Below are 23540 nucleotides of genomic sequence, written 5' to 3'. Positions count from 1 at the left end.
TTTCAGATTAAAAGAACATTACAGAGTCTCCAATTCATATAGTGGGTGATGAGTGTCATGTCTGGACCCCCTACCCCCTTTACATGACAGTGTAAAACCTGGCACAGACTCAGACCAGCAACTGTCACTCTCTTCCAGGACAAATATAGCAGTCAGCCAGTTACATGCTCAAAGAAAACCCCCACCCACCCCCAAACCAGGAATATTACCGTCCTTCCCAAGTTTGTCATGTGAAGTTCATACTATATTTTTGGCATGAACAGATGGCATATCTGTTAAAGAGATTAAATATGATATTATATTTATTATATTATATTATATTATATTATATTATATTATATTATATTATATTATATTATATTATATTATATTATATTATATTATATTATATTATATTATATTATATTATATTATATTATATTGTATTATATTATATTAATTATATTATATTATATTATATTATATTATATTATATTATATTATATTATATTATATTATATTATATTTATTATATAATATTAGGCTATATTACATTATATCAATTATATTATACTATATTGTGGAAAAAATGTATACATGTTGTGGAATAAATTTATGTGCAGTAGGCTACTTTTTGAACTCTAAATCGTTCATTCATTCATTCATTCATTCATTCATTCATTCATTCATTCATTCATTCATTCATTCATTTAAAAGTTGTTTGAATGGCAGCCAGAATTTGGAAAATTCAGCATATTTGTTATAAAAGTTGTTATACAAGTTAAAGTTGTTACACAGATTAATCAATGTAAAACTTTATTTTTTGGAAGAAGAAAAAATAACGTCAGCTGTTGTTTCACAAAACCCCAATGTGGGGGAGGGGCTTTTATTTTGGAAGTTCCCTTGAGTTCCGGTCCATAGTAATGTATTAAAATGTAGCTGGGGGCGCGAGCTCGCACTGTCACGCGCAGAGTGCTCGGGCTGTGGTGGGACTCGACAGCAACTCAGCGGATATAAAGAAGAACGATCTGCTGCAAGGTCGCAACTGACGAGTAAACTAACTTCAGTCTGATTTACGAAGAAAGTCAAAGTTAGCTGGAAATAAAGGAATGAGTAAAAAGACAACAGTTAGTTGAACAGCTGACAGGACCGACCCACCACGCTGGCAGTGCGTTGTAACGTTACCTGACATCGGACCGTTAATTCATCCAAACCTCTGGATTAAACTGCCTAGTAATCAGCAAAGAACTTGTAGACCACCGTGAAAGTGTGTTTTTCTATTTAAATAAGAAGTTTATTTGATACATTTCGCAACATGTTCAGCTGGGCGAACAAGGACGGGAAGAAAAAGGACCCCGAACTGTTTCAGACCGTTTCTGACGGGCTGAAGCGACTCTACCGGACCAAATTATTTCCATTAGAAGACACTTACCGCTTCCACGACTTCCACTCCCCGGCTCTGGAAGATGCTGATTTCGATAACAAGCCCATGGTACTTTTGGTGGGCCAGTACTCCACAGGGAAAACCACTTTTATTCGTCATCTCATGGAGCAGGATTTCCCCGGGATGCGCATAGGCCCCGAACCGACCACCGATTCATTCATAGCGGTGATGTACGGGGAACAGGAGGGGCTGATCCCGGGCAATGCTTTAGTGGTTGACCCCAAGAAACCCTTCAGAAAACTCAACGCCTTTGGAAACGCCTTTCTGAATAGGTGAGATCTTCATTCATTACACTTTTCTTTAAAAATAAATAAACACATTCTGAAAAAGTGCAGCATTGACAATAATCATGTGTCTTTTTCAGCCCAGGTTTTCTTTGCTCAGGATTGCAGCTTTTCAGGGTGTTGTGTCTGTCAAGAGGTTGTCAAGTTGTGTGAAGTTTCATATGAACTCCGCATTACTTTTATGAAATGTAATGATAGGAGCCTTCTGGACTTTAAAAGCCTCTGGGGGAAGAGGGTGTTCATGTTCGACTGAAAATTGAATCTCCTGCACTTTTTTCAGCTTACTTCTGCATGCTGAAGTCGCCAGCTGTATTACAAGGGTGGAGCTTTGGTAGTAGTAAAGCTGAATTCTTAACTGGTTCACCACCGGTGTTTTATATTAAGATTAAGTATATTACATGCTTTTTTCCTGCTTTTGCCACTCACAGTACTGTAAAAGTTATAAACAACTAGGGGTGGAACAATATATCATCAATAATCAAGTTTACAGACTTTTATGTAAATATTGAATATAATGCAATGGGGGAATATTTTTGGGTCCTGATAGTCAGTGAGAGAGTGCAAGCATATTCGTCTAAAACAATTCTGTATTTTCAGCTTCAGAATCATGAATATTTTTATTCTGGTGTGACCATTGTCTTATGCATTGGGTTTCCAGCACCAAGTCCAAGCCTGTTCATTTCCACCCCCAAAGTAATACCAAATATAGCATTTTAATCAGCAGTACATTTTTTGTTACCTTTTACCATATGTCTCGGAGTATCGCAATAATATCGTTTCGTGATATGTATCGAATCGTGACATGAGGGTATCGTTACACCCCTGATATTAACTGCAAACATGTATGTCTTGTTAGTTTATAAAGACTTTGATTTGCTTTATTGTAATCCTCACAAACCTTTATACTTTTAGATATCCTTGTCACACCCAGGAAAGCTGTTCATGCTTTAGATCCTGACCTAAAGCTTCAACAGAACTTTAAAAACGTTCCCTTTTTCATTGTGTCCCAGTAATTATTGACGATATTAATACACATTTTGTGTGCGTAAATCATCTTTCTCGTTAGTCTTTGGTTCCCACTTCTGAGAGGAACGTCAGCTGACACTGGTTTTGACAGCTGCAGAGGCCTTTAAGGGTCTTTTTAACAAGCTCTTGGGGAATGGGGCCCTCCATAAGGAATGACATGAAAAGAAATGAGTTGGTGTTTGTAATGACGTATCAGTTCAGCTCACAGTTGTCTTTTCAACATGTTACATATGTCCGCCTTGGTGTATTTTGGGCTTAGCAGGCTGATTTGGGTTCAGTAGAGGTGGGTGTGTCTTCTCTCAAGGACTAGTACTACACTTTTCCTGTGACTTGTGCTTGTTGTAGATATGAGGATTTAACCACGACTCCATGCTGGTCAATGCTTGAGTTAGAGGGATCATATTATGCACGGATCATATTTACACCCCAACAGGCCTGGGCTGGCAGAATGCGTTTTATTCTATGAAAATGTCCTTTTAAAGAAAATCTTGGAATGCTTTCAATTTGTGCAATGAGTAGGTTGACTAGTTAATCATGAATGGGAGGGTGATAGTTAAAGATTTCAGCCCGCCTCCCTTTCTGAACTCTCCTTGACAGAGTGTTGTTTTAAGGTCAAATCAGGGTTTTTTGAGATCCTCCGTGTATAGTTATGAATTGATCAGAGACTTTTCAGTAGGTGCTGCCCTATTTGTTAAATGCATGATTTTAGTGTTCTGACACTTGTTTGTGACCTTTTTTATAGGTTGATGAGGTTAAAAAGGACTGACTCAGCTAAGGCACTGCACAGATAATCTGAGGAACTGACTCAGCAATTTCAGTGTTCACTCTCAAAAGCGTCTCCCGCTTGCAAATATCTGACCCCAGCTTCCTTTAAATTATGCTGGTTATTGCTTATCGAGCATATTAATTTTTCCCTTCCAGTATTTTGCACTCTGACCTCGACGGAGAGGTTCAAAGGTAGCTTGAAGGTCACTGGCGAGTTATCAAGGGTGTGTGTGTGCCTTGTGACCGTCACTGCTGTAGATTTTTAGTACACATTAACCTTGTCCCAGTAGTTCATTTAAACGTGGATGCTCCGCCTTTTGTGCACTCTCTCCCCTCTGTGTAACTTGAGTATGCATTTTCTCCTTCTGTGCAGCTGCATTCATCATTTTCCCTCGGCTCTGGCCTGTATTGTACCGCATAGCTGATTGCAGATTCTCACCACTGTAGTAGTGTTTGTCAAACAGTTTTCCCAAGAGCTAAATTCAAATGTATGCACGTCTAAGCCCTATGTTTTAAACTCTACAAGGCTGAAGATTAATTTACGTAGTTGGTTGCTGTTTTCTCTGTGGTGTTATGCATTGCAACATGCTCCGTTACTGCTGTCCATCTCGCTAAACGGGTCTGTCTTCTGATATGTATCAGCAGCCATTTTGATTTATGTGTTTGTCAGCTTGGTATCTGGAGCAATGTATTGATTTTTTTTTAGTGCCGTATTTGGGAAGCTCCTCACTCTCAGAAAAAAAGGTTCAAAAGCTGTCACTGGGGCGGTACCTTTTGTACCTAAAGGGTGCACATTGGTACCTTTTAAAGGTACATATTAGTACCTAAAAGGAATAAAAGTGTACCTTTGAAAAGGTACCGCCCCAGTGACAGCTTCTGTACCTTTTTTTCAGAGAGTGAAGCTGCTTTAATTTTAAATATTTCTTGAATAAACTACACACAGGGAAATAATAATAAGGCTGAGACATTACTCTCCCTGAATATTACATCAGCAAGAGGAAAATTATTTAACAACACAGGCTAATTAGTTAGTGTTCATATGCAGTCCATCCTTGCTTACTAGAAGTTTATAAACAGAGTTTTACTCTTAAAGGGTTAGTTCACCATAAATGGAAATTCTGTCATTAATTCCTCACCCTCGTGTCGTTCACCCTCAAACCCGTAAGACCTTCGTTCATCTTCAGAACACAAATTAAGATATTTTTGATGAATTCCGAGAGCTTTCTGTCCCCCGATAGACTCCGTTACCACTTTCAAAGCCCAGAAAGGTAGTAAAGATATTGTTAAAATAGTCCATGTGACAGTTTTTCAACCTTAATGTTAGGAAGCGACGAGAAATACATTTTGTGCGCAGCAAAACCCCTCCAACAACAAAAATAACGACTTTATTCAACAATTTCTTTCTTCTCTTCCATGTCAGTCTACTATGCTGTTAACGTCGTGAACACAGTGCAGCGCTTCTGGGTTCTACGTCAGAATGCCGGCTCACTATTGTCCGACGCTTTTCACATGAGCACAACGCCGCATGTGTGTGATGCTAATGCCAATCATTGGCAAATACTGAGCCAGCGTTCTGACGTAGAACCTCGACTAACCCTTTAAGTCTGTATATTTTGGTGTCAGCCTGCACCGTCTCCTTGTTTTAGCTTTAAAATAGCCATCTGGCAGCAGGACAGGTCTTAGTCTAATCTTTAAACGTATCTTTGTTGTGAATGATGCATTTACCAACTAAGTTACGGCTGGGTACATTAATGCTGTATCCTGTAGAGAAGAGGATATTAGTATTGACACTACCATTCATTTCAAACAGTTAGGGATCTGTACGTTTAAAAAAAAATTATGTTTTTGAAAGTTCCTTATGCTCATCAAGGCTGTATTTATTTGATCAAAAATATGGTAAAAATGTAAATGTTATTCCAATTTAGAATAACTTTTTTTTTCTTTTTATATATTTTAAAAATGCTCTTGAAACAATTTTTATTAATATTAATGTTGAAAACCGTTCACAACAAGAACTGCTTAAGAAATGATGCTTAATATTTTTTGTGGAAACTGTGATGTGTTTTTCAGGATTCTTTGACTATTATAACTTTTTTTTATTTGAAATAGAAATCTTTATAAATGTCTTCACTATTACTTTTGATCATTCTAATGCATAATTGCTGAATGCGTGTTAAGTTGTTTAAAAACGAAATCTTACTGACCCCAAACTTTTGAATGGTAGTATATAAAGTTGCATCATGAGAGAAATTATTTTTAACTTCTGCAGGATGTTTGCAGAACCTCTGAAGCTTGACTTCAAAAACAGGCTAGTAGTCTTTATCAGTTAACTTCAAATTATTTATTGTTCAGTTCTTGAACATTTTCTTGATCTGTGGAAGGAAGCATGTCTCTGTTCTGGCCCTGCATACTAGGCTTTACACTTGAAAACATCAGCCAAAATGACACAAACTGTATTTTTTTTGTCAAACAAGCCTAATAATGAGTGGAATGTATGCAGAAAGAAAATATTGGATGCGGTTGGCAGGAGTGAAGGTAGCCACATGTAGAGAATAAGTGATGTCACCCTCTCTGGAAAAATAAAGGGGCGGGAATGAGTAAAATACACAAGGGTGGACACCGTGGTAGGGGGTTTGAGGTTGAAGATTGTTTTTGTATGAATAAAATGTGCTGGTATGTTAACAACGTGGAAATAAAAGCATATGGGTTGGCACATAAATGAAGAACGCACAGAAAGATAAGCTGCAAACATTTGGTAATGGAAAAGCTGATGTAAGAGTTGGAATGATAAGATCTGGCAAGAGAGGACGAGAAGGGAATTCCTTCCAATCAATCATGTTGCACTAAAAACATTACTGCAAGATCACGAGGCTTAATGGTGAAATGTGTGATTGTTTCAAGTGGCTGTCCTTTTTTAATGTTTGATCCTCTTCTCTCAGGTTTGTATGTGCTCAGATGCCAAATCCAGTGCTGGACAGCATCAGCATCATAGACACTCCTGGAATTCTGTCCGGAGAGAAACAGCGGATAAGCAGAGGTAAGTGTTTTTTACATTTTATTTCCCCTTTCTATAATTGTCATCCTCTCTTCTTTTACCATCCCCTGACTTTGCTTCCCGGAGTTACCACAACTTCATACTCTTTGTCCTATTAATGCAAGTGCCATTTGCATAGACAGCTGTTAGTGTGTAACACATGTCCCAAGCAAAGGAAAGGAGGTTAATTCCGTTAGTTCTGCATTATGGGAGTGTTAAGAGGGAAGTATTTTTAGTTCTCCTGTTTACATTAGAGCACAAAAAAACCCACTCTTCTTCCAAAGTTTTTCTTTTTTTTTTCCTGTAGGAAGGAAGAGAAGTTGAAAATCGAATTATTCTATTGTGACAGTGTGGATTGTCCATTCCCATCAAATACTATGATTTGGCAAGAATAATGGATTTTCTGAGCCCTTACTGAAAACAAAAAATTATGCAAAAATGTCTAAGGTGTTCAGTTACCCTTAGGCAGTGATGGTTAATTGCCCTTAAGCAGCCCAGGAGAACAAGGTTCAGGATTTTTCTTTCTTCTCTAGAAGTATAATTGACTAGTCTGGACCTGTTACAGGCCCAGAAATTGCAATGGAGCATGTTGGTATGTTGTTTATTCAAGAAAACTCTAAGAGAGCATTGTGTATGGAGGTAACCGGTGTCATGCTGAGGACTCTTCCTGTTCTTGTCTATTTGCCATGGCGCGTGTGTGTGTGCGTGCGGGCCTCTCCTTGGCTTTCCCTAAAGACCGTGCAAATGTGATTAGAGGGTGAGTGGCATCTACAGATAACAGTCTGACAAAGAGGGGCGACAGCTCAGGCCAGGAAACAGACATTACCGTAGAACAGAGAGGGCGTGGTAAAGATGTACAAATGAGTGGACTGCGTGAATGCATCCATGTTCATAGATTCTGTTGTGTTATCGAGCATGTTATGTCATGGTGTATATGTGTGAGTAGATGAATGTAGGCACACTTTGTTTGCTATATTTCTTGGAGTGGCTTTCCTCCTGTCGGCACCAGAAAAACAAGCACCCTTACAAAAAATATATTTTGTTGACATGGTAAAATGGTGAGTTTTTTTAAACATACCTACAGACTAGGGATGTTCCCAAAGCTGAATACCGAAAGGCGAATTTCTGCATTATTCAGAAAGACACAGATAATGAATAAGGCATTCTGCAGTGCAGCTAAAGGGACGTGGTGATAAAAAAGAGAGGAAAAAATATATTTCAATGCTTTTGCATTCACTAGCAAAACTTTTTTTTAGGGTAACGCAAATGTTTGAGAGCGAACGCCAAAGCCTTGAACTATATTTTCTCCTCCTGTATCATATTTTTTTCGATCACTATGTCCCTTTAGGGGCTCAATAGAATACATTATTCATTATTTGTGCCTCTCCGAATGAGGTATTCAGCTTTGGGGTTCCTACTACAGACTACTATTATACACATTTATTTTTTTAAACTATGTTTTGCCATGTTTGATATGAAACCCCACTAACATCACGTAAATGATGTTAGTTTATAAATAATACTGAAATGACACTGTTTTCGACATGTAGCATCTAAATGTTTTCTATTAAAGGGTAACTAAACCCCAGCTCAGAGCTTAACTCCACCCACTGGCAATTTTTGAAAAATGCTGGAAAAGTGGCCAGAGCCCAGCGGAGACAGAGGGGACGAACCGAGGGCGGGGCTGAGCGGAGGGCGTGCACCTGAGACCTGCAGTGACGGGTTGATTGACAGCGGTCTGACTCTCGAGTCGCAAAGATGGAGAATGACTGGAGTGACGCCAGCTTTGCAACTGAGCGGTCATTTCTCCTACCTTCACCTGAAATGGAGGAGGGTGAATTGTAGTGGTGCAACGGATCACAAAACTCACGGTTCGGGTCACACTACGGATCTGAAATGGAGGAGGGTGAATTGTCTGTAGACACAGACCCGGAGCCTCATCAATGCGAGCCGCTGGCTCAAACTGCGTTAACTCCCGATGCAGACGATGCCAGTGAAGCAGCAGCGCAAGAGAACTGACCTAATCTATGAACAGTCAAATCCCTACACTGAATGCCACTAAAAATAGATCAGATATCTGATATACATATGATGTATTTTCATTCAAATTAACTGAATCAATAAGCAGCGCAGGACCAATAATTCAGAACTAAAAGCCTATTATAAACGGATTTCCTCAAATAAGTTAGACTATATACGCCAGCACGTAACGGTATTGTTGTTCGTTACCGAGGCAACCACTTGCATGTCAGGGTTTGAAAGCGCGTCTCATGTATGAAAATTATCTGTACACATGACGGGCGGCAATAATATCGCAAGAAAAGCCTGACATGTACTGACAACTGCATTATTTAACCGTATTTTCTTCATTACAATGTTAAAGCAAGTGTCAAGTGAGTTTCATTCATAATGTTTCTACTTCATGTAATATGAGAGTTCATACTGGAGTGAAGCCGTTCTCATCATGTGATTGGGGAAAACATTTCTGAGGGCGTGGTGAGCTCGTGCCAGGGGCGCGGATAGTGAGCCGTTGGAAGTACCATCCTACGTCACGATGTTCCACAACGTCCAATAGGAAAATTCAACTGCAGTAGCCACCGTTCAACCTTAAGAGGGCAGCACTTTGGCGGTTTTACACCATATTTTATAGAATTAAAACACTTTATACTCAGATGTCAAAACATTTACTCGAATCAATGAACAGCATTAATAAAGCCCCAGTATTACAGATCATTAACTAAAAAAAGTTGGTTTAGGGTTTAGTTACCCTTTCAATAAAACATTTTCATGGGTCTTTTTTTATTTTTACCAAACCATGTAATATTTTTTTTGGACACGTACCATGGTATTCTTTGAGTATCTTGGTGTACTATAAAAATACCATGGTACATGATTATGATAATAATTTACTACCACTGTATGCATCACTGTACCATGATAGAGAGACAGTAGTTTTTTTGTATAAGGGAGTGATCTGGTGAAGGTATTCATATTGGATAGGGTTATAGGAGAATTCCCTGTGTGCTCCATGAGAGAGTACGGACATGAGTGGATGACACTAACCAGGTGTTCACGAGCACTCTTGCATTCCATAATGTACAGCTTTATCTCACATGTTATTTAGGTTTACTTCCAAATGGACCGCACCCTATGGTCTCTGATAAGCAACTCTTCCCCCCAGAGCTTGGCAGTGCCTGGGTGTGTGTAAAAACATCATTACTGTATGGCAAAAGTATTTCCAGGCCAATACATGGCTGTATAAGCTTGTGTGAGATCATAGTATGTGAGTGAGATGCATCCCATGTGCTGCACACTGAACTTACGCCAGTGGTTTTCACACACGGATTTAGTCACGAGGGCTTGGGCTCATTAAAAAGAGCAAGAGCGGTAACAACAGCTCTCCATCAGAGGCCAGGGTTACTCTCTCTTTGCTGCCCTTTGCCCTCTTCAGAATGGCAGAATGAGAGCTATAAAGATTGATAGTGATGGTGGTGAAGGCGTGGCGGCTGAGAGACTCTGGACACAGCGAAGGCTCACCTGATAGTCACCACAAAGATTTCTATTGTATAAGATTACCATGAAATGAGGAGATTTTGAAGGAAATTTGAGAAAATAGTGCTTAATATACTTGACATGGAATTAAATCCATTGAAATGTAATCTTTTAAACATTTTATCAAATGAAATCAATAATCATTTACATTGTTTGGTTGAGAATGTTACTAATAATTACCCACTAGTTGATCTGCAATCAGAAATGCAGAAATATCCATTTATTTAAAAATAAATAAATTGTATCACATTGAGGGATTTCAATGTTGCTTGCATACTAAAATAAAAATATGTAACCTGTAGTAAACACAAAGCTGTACAGTGTGACGTATGTCCCACGTGCTATGAAAAAATCGGTCTGTGCGATGAATAATTTTACCACAGTAGCAAACTTGCGATACAGTTCTGCATGCGTGCGAGACTGAGCAGCTTGTTTGTATGAAGTGAGCATTTGTTGTGTGCTTGATTGCGTGTGAGATTAATCTAGGGCGATTAATCTGTACGATCAACCAAATTGAATCTGAAATTGCGAGTGCGATTTTATGAAATCTCAAAGTTAACCACACAAGTATATGCATCAGAGCGGATCGATAAGTTCACAGTAAATGCTCCATCTCTGCAAGAGCTTTAAATTTGAGTTATGTAGTTTTGTCACGATACTGGAATTTCCAACTTCAACATGATACCTTGAAAAATATTGATATTCTATACCATTTTCGATACCACAGGGAAAATATAAAACCATTTTTAACATCATGCAGATCATTTCTCTCATAATTATTTGATAATTTGGGTAATTTTGTTGTAATAGCTTACATACAGCACAGCAAGGCTTTATTTAAATCGTTGAACTACATTTACAAAAAAAGACAAGTAAACAGTCAGTAATAAAATAAGAAGAAATTGCAAATGATGGCACAAATACAATAGAAAAAAGAGACAAATGAAATAAACAAAAAGTTTTGGTCTAACAGTAGTATTCGGGTAATAAATACTACAGAAATAAAAGTAATCAAATGTAAAAGAACATTTCTATTCTGCTCATCTATTCCAGTGTACGCAATTAATGTGATTTTTCAACTATTCAAGCGCAAGATGCCATATAGTGCGTGAATATACAGAATTAATTTGAGTTCTCTTACGCTAAAATGGACAAATACACTCTCAATTTCACTATTTCCTCACGTCCTGACTTGGGTCACCCAAAATAGTAAACCCGCCCCTGTATCCGTCTATCAAACCCTGGTGCACTTGTTTTTATCTTTTATCCACGTGATAGAAAACAGGTCGATATTATAGTGCATTAATTTTATGAATGTATTTGTAATGTTTAAATTAACAATGCACAATACTTCTACAGCATTTATTAATCTCAGTTAATGGCACTGACACTCTGGCCATCTTTAAATATCAACACTATAAAACCAGGCCTGGTTCCAGGATCAAATTACTGAGGGTGATTCTAGTAAAGCGCAGGTGTAATGTGTAAATAGCGGTTTCAATAGTAGACATGGCACATGGCAGCTCATTTTATACTGTGTGTGTGTGATTTATATTATATTATTTATATAAATAAAATAATTTTAATGTACTTAAAGTGTATACATAGCACTATTCAATGACTCTGTTTGGGCTTTTTATTGGCCTATTATTTATAACAATTGTTTCTTTACCCATAAAAGTTAGTCACAGAGCTTGTGGCACGTATGGAAAGTCTGTTTCTTCACAAGATGTTTATTTAAAGATTCCGGCTCTATTGTGTTCAAAGCTTCCTCTTTACTGATGTTACAGCAATTGAATGCTATGGAGGGAAATATAAGGAAAGCCCTGCTAGTGTCATTATCTAAACATGGAAAATGTTAGTATTTGGCTCTCGTTTCAAGTATATAGGAAGAAAAAGCATCAAATGAACAACAAAAGAGACAATAATTCACATGGAAAGTGCTAGTCATAGCCTGGTCATAGATCATAATGTGGCGTGTAGCCAGTTACAGCCTGAGGTCAAGTGGATGTCGTGTGAATACCCTAACAGCAAAATCTGGGCCTGTCTGAGAATAATGGGATGATCAGTTCTGCATCTGATCTGAAAAACATGGATATGCAGGTAGGAATGACAACTATTTGGAAATCTAGCCACAGTCATGCCGTTCTTTGGAAGCGGATGAACGTGCTTGCTATTTTAATTCAGTCCATCCTTTTCTCTCTCTGTATTTTCTACATTTTTCTTATCTCCTCCCACTTCATTCTTCACAGCAATGTGGTCTCCATATTGTGGTTCTGGACTCCTGCTCTGACTCTATAGAAGAATAGCTCATTGAGGACAGCTTATAATAGTTTTGATATGCCACGTTTTAACTTGTAACCTTAAACTTAAAAAATGTCCTGCTCAGTCGTAGACCTTGTGAGGTCAGTTAATAATCTTCCGAAGTCTGCTGACTTCACATCCGCCCCCCCCCCCCCCCCCCCCCCCCCCCCGACTGCAGTTAGGCTTTACAAGCAGCGAGGTACTTTTACTTTTAGCGAGAAGGTACTTCAAAATTAATGCTCATATGTCCTTTAAGTCAGTTTGGTCCATACTTTGCTATTCCCAAAACCACTATTCCCAATCAAATGTTTTTTTTATCCCCTATTTTTCAGATGCTGTTACAGTATATCTTAACAAGAGAGGGTTTTGGTATTAGAAATATAAATTATTGTCGTTTTATTTTTGTATCACTTTCATTTGATTGAGGAAAACCGCATTCTTTCTTTGTAAGTTTAAAACTTTTTTTTTATTTGAATTTGGTGAATGTAGAATCAAATCCCATTGTGATCCCTTGCTGTGTGCACTTTATTCATTTGGTTTATTCCCTAAACGTTGCTCTGTGTCCTTGTCTTAAACTGGGTGGTGTTCCACAGGGCTCTATTTTAGTACCTCTCCTGTTTACTGTACACAGTGCCTGCATTAATTCTTCAATGTTGAATAGTAGGCTTGGCTGGGTGTCAAGTTTCATCACTGGTAGCATCCCATAATTATTTACTCATTAAAACACTTTTCTTCTCTCTCTCTCTTCTGAAATCACATATGTTGAAACAAACTGATGAACACATCATGTGCCAGTCAGCTAGATTTAGTGGCTGTGCAGATTGCAGGCATCATGTCTATATATCACAATTCCATGCTGCCATCTTCTGTGGAAAGGAATGCCTTTTATTATGAAGAATACATAAATGATAATTTGGTAACCCTTTATTTTAGGGTTCGATTCTCGCTATTAACTAGTTGATTATTAGTATGCTTAGTATACTGGCTGTTTATTAGTATTTATAAAGCATATATTCATGCCTTGTTCTTCACAACCTTATTCTACATTCCTTAATCCTACCCAATACCTAAACACTACAAAAACTACCTTACTAACCAGGGTTTGAAATTAACTTCACTCACCAGCCAATTTGGCTACTAAATGAAGTTACCGGCAATTCATAACTTCCACTAGCCAGAGAGCGAGAGTGAAAAAAGAAAGAAATAAAACAGATTAACTACAATACAGCTTTATATAATACAATATATAAAATTTGGATTTCCTACCTTAATTTCTTATTCAAACAAAATCCTGTCATCCAGCCATCTCCTTCCTTCCTCTTTTATCCTCATCCTTTTCACCAAAAATGTATTATCGGTTGACAGATCAATCCAGTACAAAGACCATCATCAAACACCACCTGGAACAAACAAACGCCACATTATATATTTTTAATCTTCGCTATTGCTTCAATGCAAATGAACAAGCACGCCGTTATTTGTCGTGCAGATTTGGCTTACACAAACTTCAAGCAAAGTGAATGAACTAATAAGTAGCACGCCAAATTGGCTAGTGATTTGACAGCGTTACCCGCCACCATTGATTTTTACCCGCATTTGGTGGGTTGGTGGATGTTAATTTCAAACCCTGTTAATAACTATTAATAAGCAGTAAATTAAAAGTTTATTGAGGCAAAAGTCGTAGTTAATAGTGAATGTGTTCCCCATACTAAAGTGTTACCGATAATTCTAATGACTTATTTCCAGCTTGGATCCCCTGAGAATGTGCTATTGTTTACGTAGATCATTACAGCAGATTTATCCATTCTTCCTCTCCCTGCGCTTTCCAGGAATTTGTGGAGGTGCCACATTTACATGTGCTGGTACTGGAAAAGGATCATTTCCTTCCATGCACCGATGAATGCTCACAACTTTTCCAGGCCCCCTCCCATTATTCTCACATTTCAAAGACTTTTCATCTGTCAAATACAGGTCATCATATCTACTGGATCAGGATTGAGGAAAAAAAAAAAAAAACCTAAGATCAGTTATCAAAAGACGCGTGTTGGGTTAATAGTTAACTGATATTATGGCACCACTAGTGCAATGGTCCTATCGAGTCTGGAGTCTGTACTTTCAAATGTATGACCGGTATTACAAAAAGAGACTTTTCAAGTGCTTTTTATTGTTGTTTAAAGTTAAAGGGATAGTTCACTCAAACATTTTAATTACCCCATGATTTACTCACCCTCAAGCCATCCGAATGTATTTGACATTCTTCTTTCAGACGAATACAATCTGAATAATATTTAAAAAATGTCCTGGCTAATCCAAGCTTCATAATGACAGTGAATGGAAGCCCAAAATTTAAAGCCCAAAAAAGTGCATCCATCCATTATAAAAGTAATCCACACGGCTCCAGAGGTTAATAAAGGGCTTCTGAAGTGAAGCGATGCTTTTGTGTAAGAAAAATATCCATATTTAACATGTTATAAAGTAAAATATCTAGCTTCCGCCAGACCGCCATCCATATTCAACTTAAGAAAAAAGTGTAACTGCCGTGACGCGTGACGTCGGACATAGTGTAAGTGTTTTGAACTGCAAGAGGCGTTAAGTTCAATACGGAAAGCGATCTGGCGGAAGCTAGATATTTTACTTTATAAAGTATTAAATATGTTTCTTACACAAACCTATTGATTCACTTTAGTAGGTCTTTATTAACCCCCTGGAGCCGTATGGATTACTTTTATAATGGATGGATGCACTTCAAATTTTGGGCTGCCGTTCACTGCCATTATAATGCTTGGAAGAGCCTGGACATTTTTTTTTTTTAATATAACTCCGATTGTACATATACACCTGTCTTGAGGGTGAGTAAATCATGGGGTTTAAGATCCCTTTAAGATTAAACTATTAGAAAATGCCCATGTCATCGCTGCAAGGAAATGGGTATGGTTAAAAATAAGCAGACAAAAGAAGCATAGCTACTATCCTAAACATTGTATAGTTTGTAGCTATTCATCTGGTCTGAATCAGTGATCCAATCAACACCTGTTAAGCAACATTCACAACTGTTTCAGAAACAGCTGCTGCTTAATGTTTTGAGCTGTCCTTTTTGCAGAGATGTTGAAGGACAATGGTTCCCATTACTAAACACTAAAACCTCTGTTATTTATTGACAATAGCATTAGATATTATATCTCGTTTTTAGGGTCTTAAGGTACAAATACCAGGGCTTAACCTTTACTGAGAGCTTGTTAAATGACATCTATACATACTTCAATATATCATAATGTGTTTGTAATATGTTTTTTTTATTCAGGCAGAGATTGTGGGTCAATGTCTGGATTAGATTTTAGCAGGGTGGAGGCAATACTAAAGATTAGCCTTTGTTCTAATGACTGCTATCTATACTGAGCCATATTTTCTTTTCTTTTCCTTTATGAGCATTTAGTCCAACCTTCAGACTAGCATGAACCAAATGTCTATTTATGGTAGTTGGATCTTTGTGTTGGTTGTAAACTTTGAGTCCCAGCCCTGTATTCACTGTACATATAATATGCAAAAAACTACAACATATTTGTAGATAGCTGGTGTAATTTATGTTTCCAAACATCTATATTTACTTATCTGCATAGTTTCCTGCATGGAAGGTCATTCATTTGGTCTCTCATCATTCATTCGTCTGCGCATTTGTTGTTCATTCATTCATTTGCTTGTTCGTTCTTGAATTGAATTAATACATTTAATGACGCAACTGTATGTTTGTAACCACAACTGCATCAGCAAGAGGAGAGTTAAATTATTCTTGATAAAAATTGGCTTGATATTTGCAATGTTGTAATTTTACGTTTCTTTTATTAAGTGCAGCTTATGTGTGCCCACAGATTTTAGTGCAGGAACAAGCGCAGTTACTATGGCATTCTTATGTAAACAAGGAAATCCCATAGTTTAAACAAGGATATGTTTTTGGAAAGTATTCGAAGCAAAGCAAGCAAAGAATTGGAAACGCCATATCATTAGGGAAAACAGAGTAAAATTCCATCCATATGAGCTACCTCTGCTATCACAGTCTTTAGCAGCCATATTAATGTGTATATGTACACAGCCAGCTTATCAGTGTCTGCTCTGAATGTAGACAAAAGAAACTCCAGGAGAAAATCGACCCTATTCAGAAACATTTAGATGCATAAAGAAGCCTTTAATAAGCCGCCTTGTATTTCTAATATACCCACACAGTGAATTCATAACTGCTGATAAAAAGAACAATAGATTTTTGATCACGTTATTTACCAAGTGTTCCAAATTACTGCATTTTTTGGTACATACACAAAATAAATTCTTAACATTTTCTTTTTGCAGTGTATTTGCTTAAAAAATGAAATGCAATTTATGTTGTTAAATGATTCAAGGATATGTGTATATGTGTGTGTGTGTGTGTGTGTGTGTGTGTGTGTGTGTGTGTGTATGTGTATGTATGTATGCATTGTATATTATAATTGCCTTTTTCATTAGTATTACAATGAATATTGTGATGGATAACAGTCAATAAAGCAGAGCAGTGAATCCGTGGCGTCACGCCCATGTTGGGATTCAGATCCAGATTTCACATCCTGCTGACGTTGACACAACTGCTGTGAGCTGGGATGCAGTCTTTCCTGTCTTCCACACACTCTCGACACAGTTTATATCAAACATAAATTGGTAACTTCTGTCTCAGTAAGCAGTTGGGACATAAATGCTGTCTTTAGCATGTGTATTGTGGCATATAGGGAAATCTCTGAAGATTAAACCCTCAAGATAAGTAGCTTTTTAGAATGGGAGCTGAATTTGTGGAGTCTAGAAATATTTATGCTGGCCCTTGTTGAAAAATGTGCATGCAGCTTGTGGGATTTGCTTCTTCAAGACTTCAAAATACCCAAGAGAAAATGTCACACAAAAAAATGTGTGGAGTACACAGACTTTTCCCGTTACCGCACATTCGTTTCATATCCCAGCATCTTAAATTTAGTTTTGACGCGTCTTTGTCTCCTTGGCTACTGTCAAAACATTTTGCTTGGATTTCCATTGTTCCCTGTGAATCCTTTCAACCATGCAAGAAAATAACCAAACATGGGAGAGGAAGGAGTTTCTGTGGGACAATTTATTCTCTTTCCTGTTTGCTTGCGTGAGTGGACGTGATGTCAGTTTGCTGTAGTGGACCAGGGGTCTCTTCATCTGCTTTTTTGTTTTTTAAAGGCCAGCTGTACTCCACCCTAATGAGCCAATAGCGGTGTCATGCAGGAGGACTGGATAAAAGGAGATGGGTTCAGTTACAAAAAGGCTTTCCTTTGACAGCAAAACTCACACATTTTGTTTTGTGTGAGTTTACCTGTTTATGGATTTCTGCTTGTTTGTGTTCAGTTGGTGTTGAGTGATATGGGCAAGATCAGGAAGTTCTAGGGTCAAATATCTGCTGACTGATGTACTGCCCTTTAATCCGGATGGAAAGAGATGTTGGGTTGTGCTTTATCAAGGAGGCTCACATACACAAGCAAGTTCTCTTTGCATAAATAAACCGAATGACTATTTATTAAGCGAATTAACTGATAATTTAGTTGTCTTGTGTTAAAAATGTCATATCATTATCTCTGTTTCAGGTTATGACTTTGCTGCTGTGCTCGAATGGTTTGCTGAACGCGTGGACCGCATCATTCTTCTCTTTGACGCACACAAGTTGGACATCTCAGACGAGTTCTCCGAGGTGATCCGAGCTCTGAAAAACCACGAGGACAAGATGCGGGTGGTGCTCAACAAAGCTGATCAGATCGGGACCCAGCAGCTCATGAGGGTCTATGGCGCCCTCATGTGGTCGCTCGGTAAAATCGTCAACACCCCAGAGGTCATCCGAGTGTACATTGGTTCTTTCTGGGCTCAGCCTCTCCTGGTTGCAGATAACAGGAAACTGTTTGAGGCAGAGGAACAAGACCTTTTCCGTGACATCCAGGGACTTCCACGTAATGCAGCGCTGCGCAAACTGAACGACCTTATCAAACGTGCACGTCTAGCCAAAGTAAGAGATTAAACATCTTTTAGTTAGTTATAATGTAGTGGTGTCTTTTTGACACATTTTAAATTTAAAGTGATATTAGGTTAGTAACCTGTTGTGTGTGCTGCCCTCATGTGATCACTTTATAAATTGTCATCACACCAGACATGATCCAAGTCTTCCTTTACATATAACAAACATTTTTTTAAAGGGGTCCTATTATGCTTTTTTACATTTTCAACTTTCTATAGTGTGTAATGTCATTGTTTGAGCATGATAAAGATCTGCAAAGTTCACTTCAAAGGCAGTTATTCTCTATATCAGTGTGCACTAATCTCCCTGAAACGCCCTTTGTAGTTTTGAGGTTTCTTCTGGGAACAGACACGTCACAGTATTCCCATTTAAATCATTCCCACCAAAGGCATACGCAAAAAAGGGTGGCCTGGTTGGAGGTTCTAAATTTCGGTTTCGATTAGTTTTCGATTAATCGTCCAGCCCTACGCTGGAAGCAGTTGACTAATCACAACACACTGGTCGAGGCGACCAATCAGAGCATATTGCGCTTTTCGGAAAGAGAAGCTTCATAGAGATAGGAACTAAGCAGAGTGTTACAGACAGACTGGGAAGAGAGGTGCTGCAATAATGAAAAATGTGGTTTTTTTTAACATTCAGCAATGGAAATTTATTCTAGTGGAGCCCAAAAATAAAAACAAGACTTTGAAAAAGGGCATAATAGGTCCTCTTTAAAGTTTTTTAAAAAGTATTTTATGCTTTTAAGGCTGCATTTGATAAAAAAAAATAAGAACATTGTTATTGTGAAATAATAATACAATTTTAAAAGAGCACTTTTCTATTTAAATATATATAAATAAATATATAAAACATTTTAATGCAATTTTTTGCTGTGATGGCAAAGCTGAATTTTCAGCAGCCATTACACGTACATTTTCAGTCTTCAGTGTCACGTGTATATGCTGATTTGCTACTCAAGAAACATTTCTTATTATTATCAATGTTGAAAACTTTGCTGTTTTTACTGTTTATTATTTTTGTGGACATCATGATCCATTACCATTCAAGGACACATTACAATGATCAAAAGTGACAAAGACATTTATAATGTTATGCAACATTTCTATAATAAATAATACATCTAAATCAATTCTGTTCTTTTGAACTTTCTATTTATCAAAGCATCCGGATTCTTTTTTATTTTTTATAGTTTCCACAAAACTATTATGCGGTTTCATTTATTTTCTTGTGCCCCAAATCAGCATATTAGAATGATTTCTGAAGGATCATGTGACACTGAAGACTGGAGTAATGATGCTGAAAATTCAGCTTTGCCACCGATGCAATAAATTACATTTTAACATGTATAATTTTCTATTTTAATATATCACAGTATTACTGCTTTGTATGCATGCATGTATTCATTATTATCATACATTTTCTTATATCATTTTCTTAGGTTCATGCCTACATAATCTGTGCTTTGAAGAAAGAAATGCCAAATGTTTTTGGGAAAGAGAATAAGAAAAAGGAACTCATCGCTAACCTGGGCGAAATCTACACAAAGATTGAAAAAGAACATCAGATCTCCCCTGGTGATTTCCCTAAACTCAGTAAAATGCAGGTATGGAAATAATCCCATCTTTCCCAAGAAAAATTGTAATATACAATTTTTTGGTGTGTTTGATTAACCAAAGATTTTAAGAGTAATAAATTGTCTTGAAACTATTTACCCCCTTGTTTTATGAAATGAGTTAGTTTAGTTACTAGATCCAAAGCTCCAAAAATATTATCTCATCCTCTAAGGATCCTCTAAGGGTAGAAGATGCTTTTCTTATTTATTTGTTTATTTTTTTTAAACATCTTTGTTGTCCTCACCATTAGGAAATCCTTGCTGGTCAGGACTTCACTAAGTTTCAGGCATTGAAGCCCAAGTTGCTGGAAACAGTAGAGGACATGTTGGCCAACGACATCGCCAAACTCATGACCCTCGTTCGGCAGGAGGAGGCTGCCATGCCCAGCCAGTCTGTCCAGGGTGGTGCCTTTGAGGGCACCATGAATGGACCCTTCGGCCATGGCTATGGAGAGGGTGCTGGTGAAGGCATTGATGAGCTGGAGTGGATCGTGGCGAGAGACAAGCCAACTTATGACGAGATCTTCTACACCCTGTCGCCTGTCAACGGGAAGGTCTCTGGTGCCATGGCCAAGAAGGAGATGGTCAAATCCAAACTGCCCAACAACGTTCTAGGAAAAATCTGGAAGCTCGCTGATGTGGATAAGGATGGGTACCTGGACGACGAGGAGTTCGCTCTAGCTAACCACCTCATCAAGGTTAAACTGGAAGGTCACGAGATGCCGGCTGATCTTCCTGAGCACCTTGTGCCTCCTTCTAAACGAGGACTGTAAACAATTTGGGAAAATAAATGTTGTCTTTGAGCCAAACTTTGTAGAGGTTATGGATATGGGTGGATTGGGGGATCTATAAATATGAAAATATATAAACAGAATTTATGATATAGTTATACAGTATGCATTAGCTGCGGAAATAGAGCCAAAATAGCTTTTAACTTATCTATCACTACAGTTTGTCATTCTCACTATTGTTATCTTCTATGTTCTTAATAGACTGGTAGTTAGAATTCTAATCAAAGCTTTAAAAATATGAATAAATTAGATTTCTTACTGTTATCATATTCCTCAAATGCTAGATGTAGCTAAATTCTGTTTATGCATGTACAATGCTATACTGGCAGGGAGATGAGTCCAATGTGACCAAAATATATGCTAATATTAGAAATCTCTTAGAGGTATTTACTTGTTGCAGATCTTTACACTGACGCTGCTTCATTCTTAAAGTCATGCAAGGAGAAATGCTTCTTTTTCATTCTTACACTCCATTAACTTTGCTGATGGTTTCAGATTTTTCCTTTTGAAACTTTCAGTTAAACGATGTTGTAGTTCACAACTTGTCCGATTTTGGTTTTACAATTTGGACTCGGCAATTTGACCATTTTTATCACTATAAAAAACACAGCAAAAAAAAAAACGTGCTGCAAATTTTGTATCGTATGTTGCATTGTCATTCGTGATGGTTCAAAACAGTGTGTGACAAGACATTCAGCAGACTCCCACTGTGTGATTCGTGTCAGTGATATAAGTAGCAGTGCTCACATCGGTCTCTATCTGTTCTCGAGTGCCTCACCCTGCTACAATATCAGAAGCTTTATACACTATAAATACTGTTCATATGTAAATTTTTTTGTCTAGTTTGCAATAAAAAAAACTACCACCAGCCTGCCTTTTTTTCTTTTCTATACAGAGTATTTGAGGAAGTTATTAATAGCTTTTTATATATATATATATATATATATATATATATAAAACTGAGCAATGATGTCTGTCCTGAATAGTCCAATGGTGCAGTATAACCCGGTTTCACAGACAGGGCTTAGTTTAAGCCAAGATTAGGCCTTAGTTCAATTAGGGCATTTAAGTAGCTTTTATAAACGCTTCTTAGAATAAAACATTACTAGTGTGTCTTGAGACAACAATGACATTGACATATTTTAAGAAATGCAAGTTGCTTTCAGTAAAAATCACTCAAATATGCATTTTAGTCTGGGACTATCATACGCATTGTCTGTGAAACTGGGGGTATGTCTTCATACCCTTATGTGGTTATAAGTGTGTGTATGAGGAAGACATCAGGGGCCTATACCATGAAGCCGGTTTAGCTGGCTAACCAGATATGTTTAAGCTCAGTTTGTGCCAATCCTGGGTTTTAGGTACCATTAAAGTGGTTTGGCTTTTAGCAGTGTTCATCTCCATAGTAACTAACGCTCCACGGCTAACCTGCTTCAGGGCAGGTTATGTTTTAGATAAGAGATCTCGAACTGAAATTGGACCAATCAGCTGTGAGCAAAGTGACACACCTCTGATGCAATAAAGTCACTCCCCCTGTTTGTACTCCAAATTAACGGTCACTACATAGCAAATGGTTTTTAAAGACTAAAGCGTCTGGCTTTTAACAATGCTTATTTATAATAATAATAATAATTTTGAATGATTTAGATATCATTTATGTAATTATTATACCCTTAATCAATTACACATGTTTAATTTGAGTAAATCAATCATTAATAGGCACTTAGTTCAAATTAATATAAATAACCTAAATAAAGGTCATACAAATAGGCTTTAAAATCAATAAATAAAGCTATAAAATGACTACATGTGAGCTTACATGTTCTATTCTCTATTTCAACTAAACTAACTTCAGACCTTTTACTTGCATTGACGTAGTGAGCTTTTTCTTTAAGTTGTCCTCTTTTATAGACAGCTCTTCTTGCTGTGTAAATTTGTTTAAATTCTTAATATTTTTCAATCGTGTAATATTCTGCAGAAGAGAGAAATGAATATCACTGCTTCTCTCGTGAGAAGTGAATCAAAGTTTCACTGATGTCACAGCTAAACTCCTAAACTCAGGATCAAAGCCTGAGATGCCAGAGAAAGCTGATGATCAGCATCATGGGACCAACAAAGCCTGAATAGATTGGTTTGGTTTTGTCAACTCGAAACTAATCCTGTAACCCTGAGTTTGTTAAACTACCATCATGCAGGCCCCATTTATGCCCCAATTTAAAGCTAAACTTGGGATGTGCCAGATCTGGGCCTATGAAGGAGGAAACTAATATTTTTAGCTGAAAAGTATCAACATACAGTAGTTGATCCAAAATCGCATCATGAGTTATGCCATTTATGTAATTCTCAAATGACTTTTTAAAATATGAGTGCTAGAATACATAGTGATGAAGAACTCGCGAGATCAGCAGGGGAAAATCAGGAGTTAAGGTTAGATTTTGCACTAAACTGACCAGTACATGGGTTGTTGAGATGAGATGACATTTTCACTGTCGCACAAGATACAAATGAATATAATTAGTATTGTCATCATTTAAAATGCAGTAAATGGTAAACATATCTTTGTCTAACGTGGACCTGTTGTAATAAAAACTGCTTTGTCTTTAGATTTTTTGTTACATTTTTGAGCAAATCTTTGAGCAAATCTCAAAAATGTCCTATGGTGTGACTGTCTCAAGCATAGTTCAATAAATTACAACTTGTATAATTCAA

General features: G+C 37.5%; 1 protein-coding gene across 1 annotated transcript; it reads left to right on the top strand.

Moving 5' to 3' along the window:
- Positions 1 to 901: 901 nt before the first annotated feature.
- Positions 902 to 21700, top strand: ehd1b (EH-domain containing 1b). Its single transcript, XM_079804644.1, has 5 exons — positions 902 to 1695; positions 6438 to 6535; positions 18007 to 18419; positions 19867 to 20031; positions 20292 to 21700. The coding sequence occupies exons 1-5, from the start codon at positions 1295 to 1297 to the stop codon at positions 20811 to 20813; spliced, it is 1599 nt and encodes a 532-aa protein (XP_079660770.1). The 5' UTR covers positions 902 to 1294; the 3' UTR covers positions 20814 to 21700.
- The last annotated feature ends 1840 nt before the right edge of the window (positions 21701 to 23540 follow it).

This window comes from Gobio gobio (genome assembly GCF_949357685.1).
Source record: "Gobio gobio genome assembly, chromosome: 22".
NCBI classification, from domain to species: Eukaryota; Metazoa; Chordata; class Actinopteri; order Cypriniformes; family Gobionidae; genus Gobio; species Gobio gobio.
Note: the sequence above shows the minus strand (reverse complement) of the source record. Positions and strands in the feature narration are given on the sequence as shown.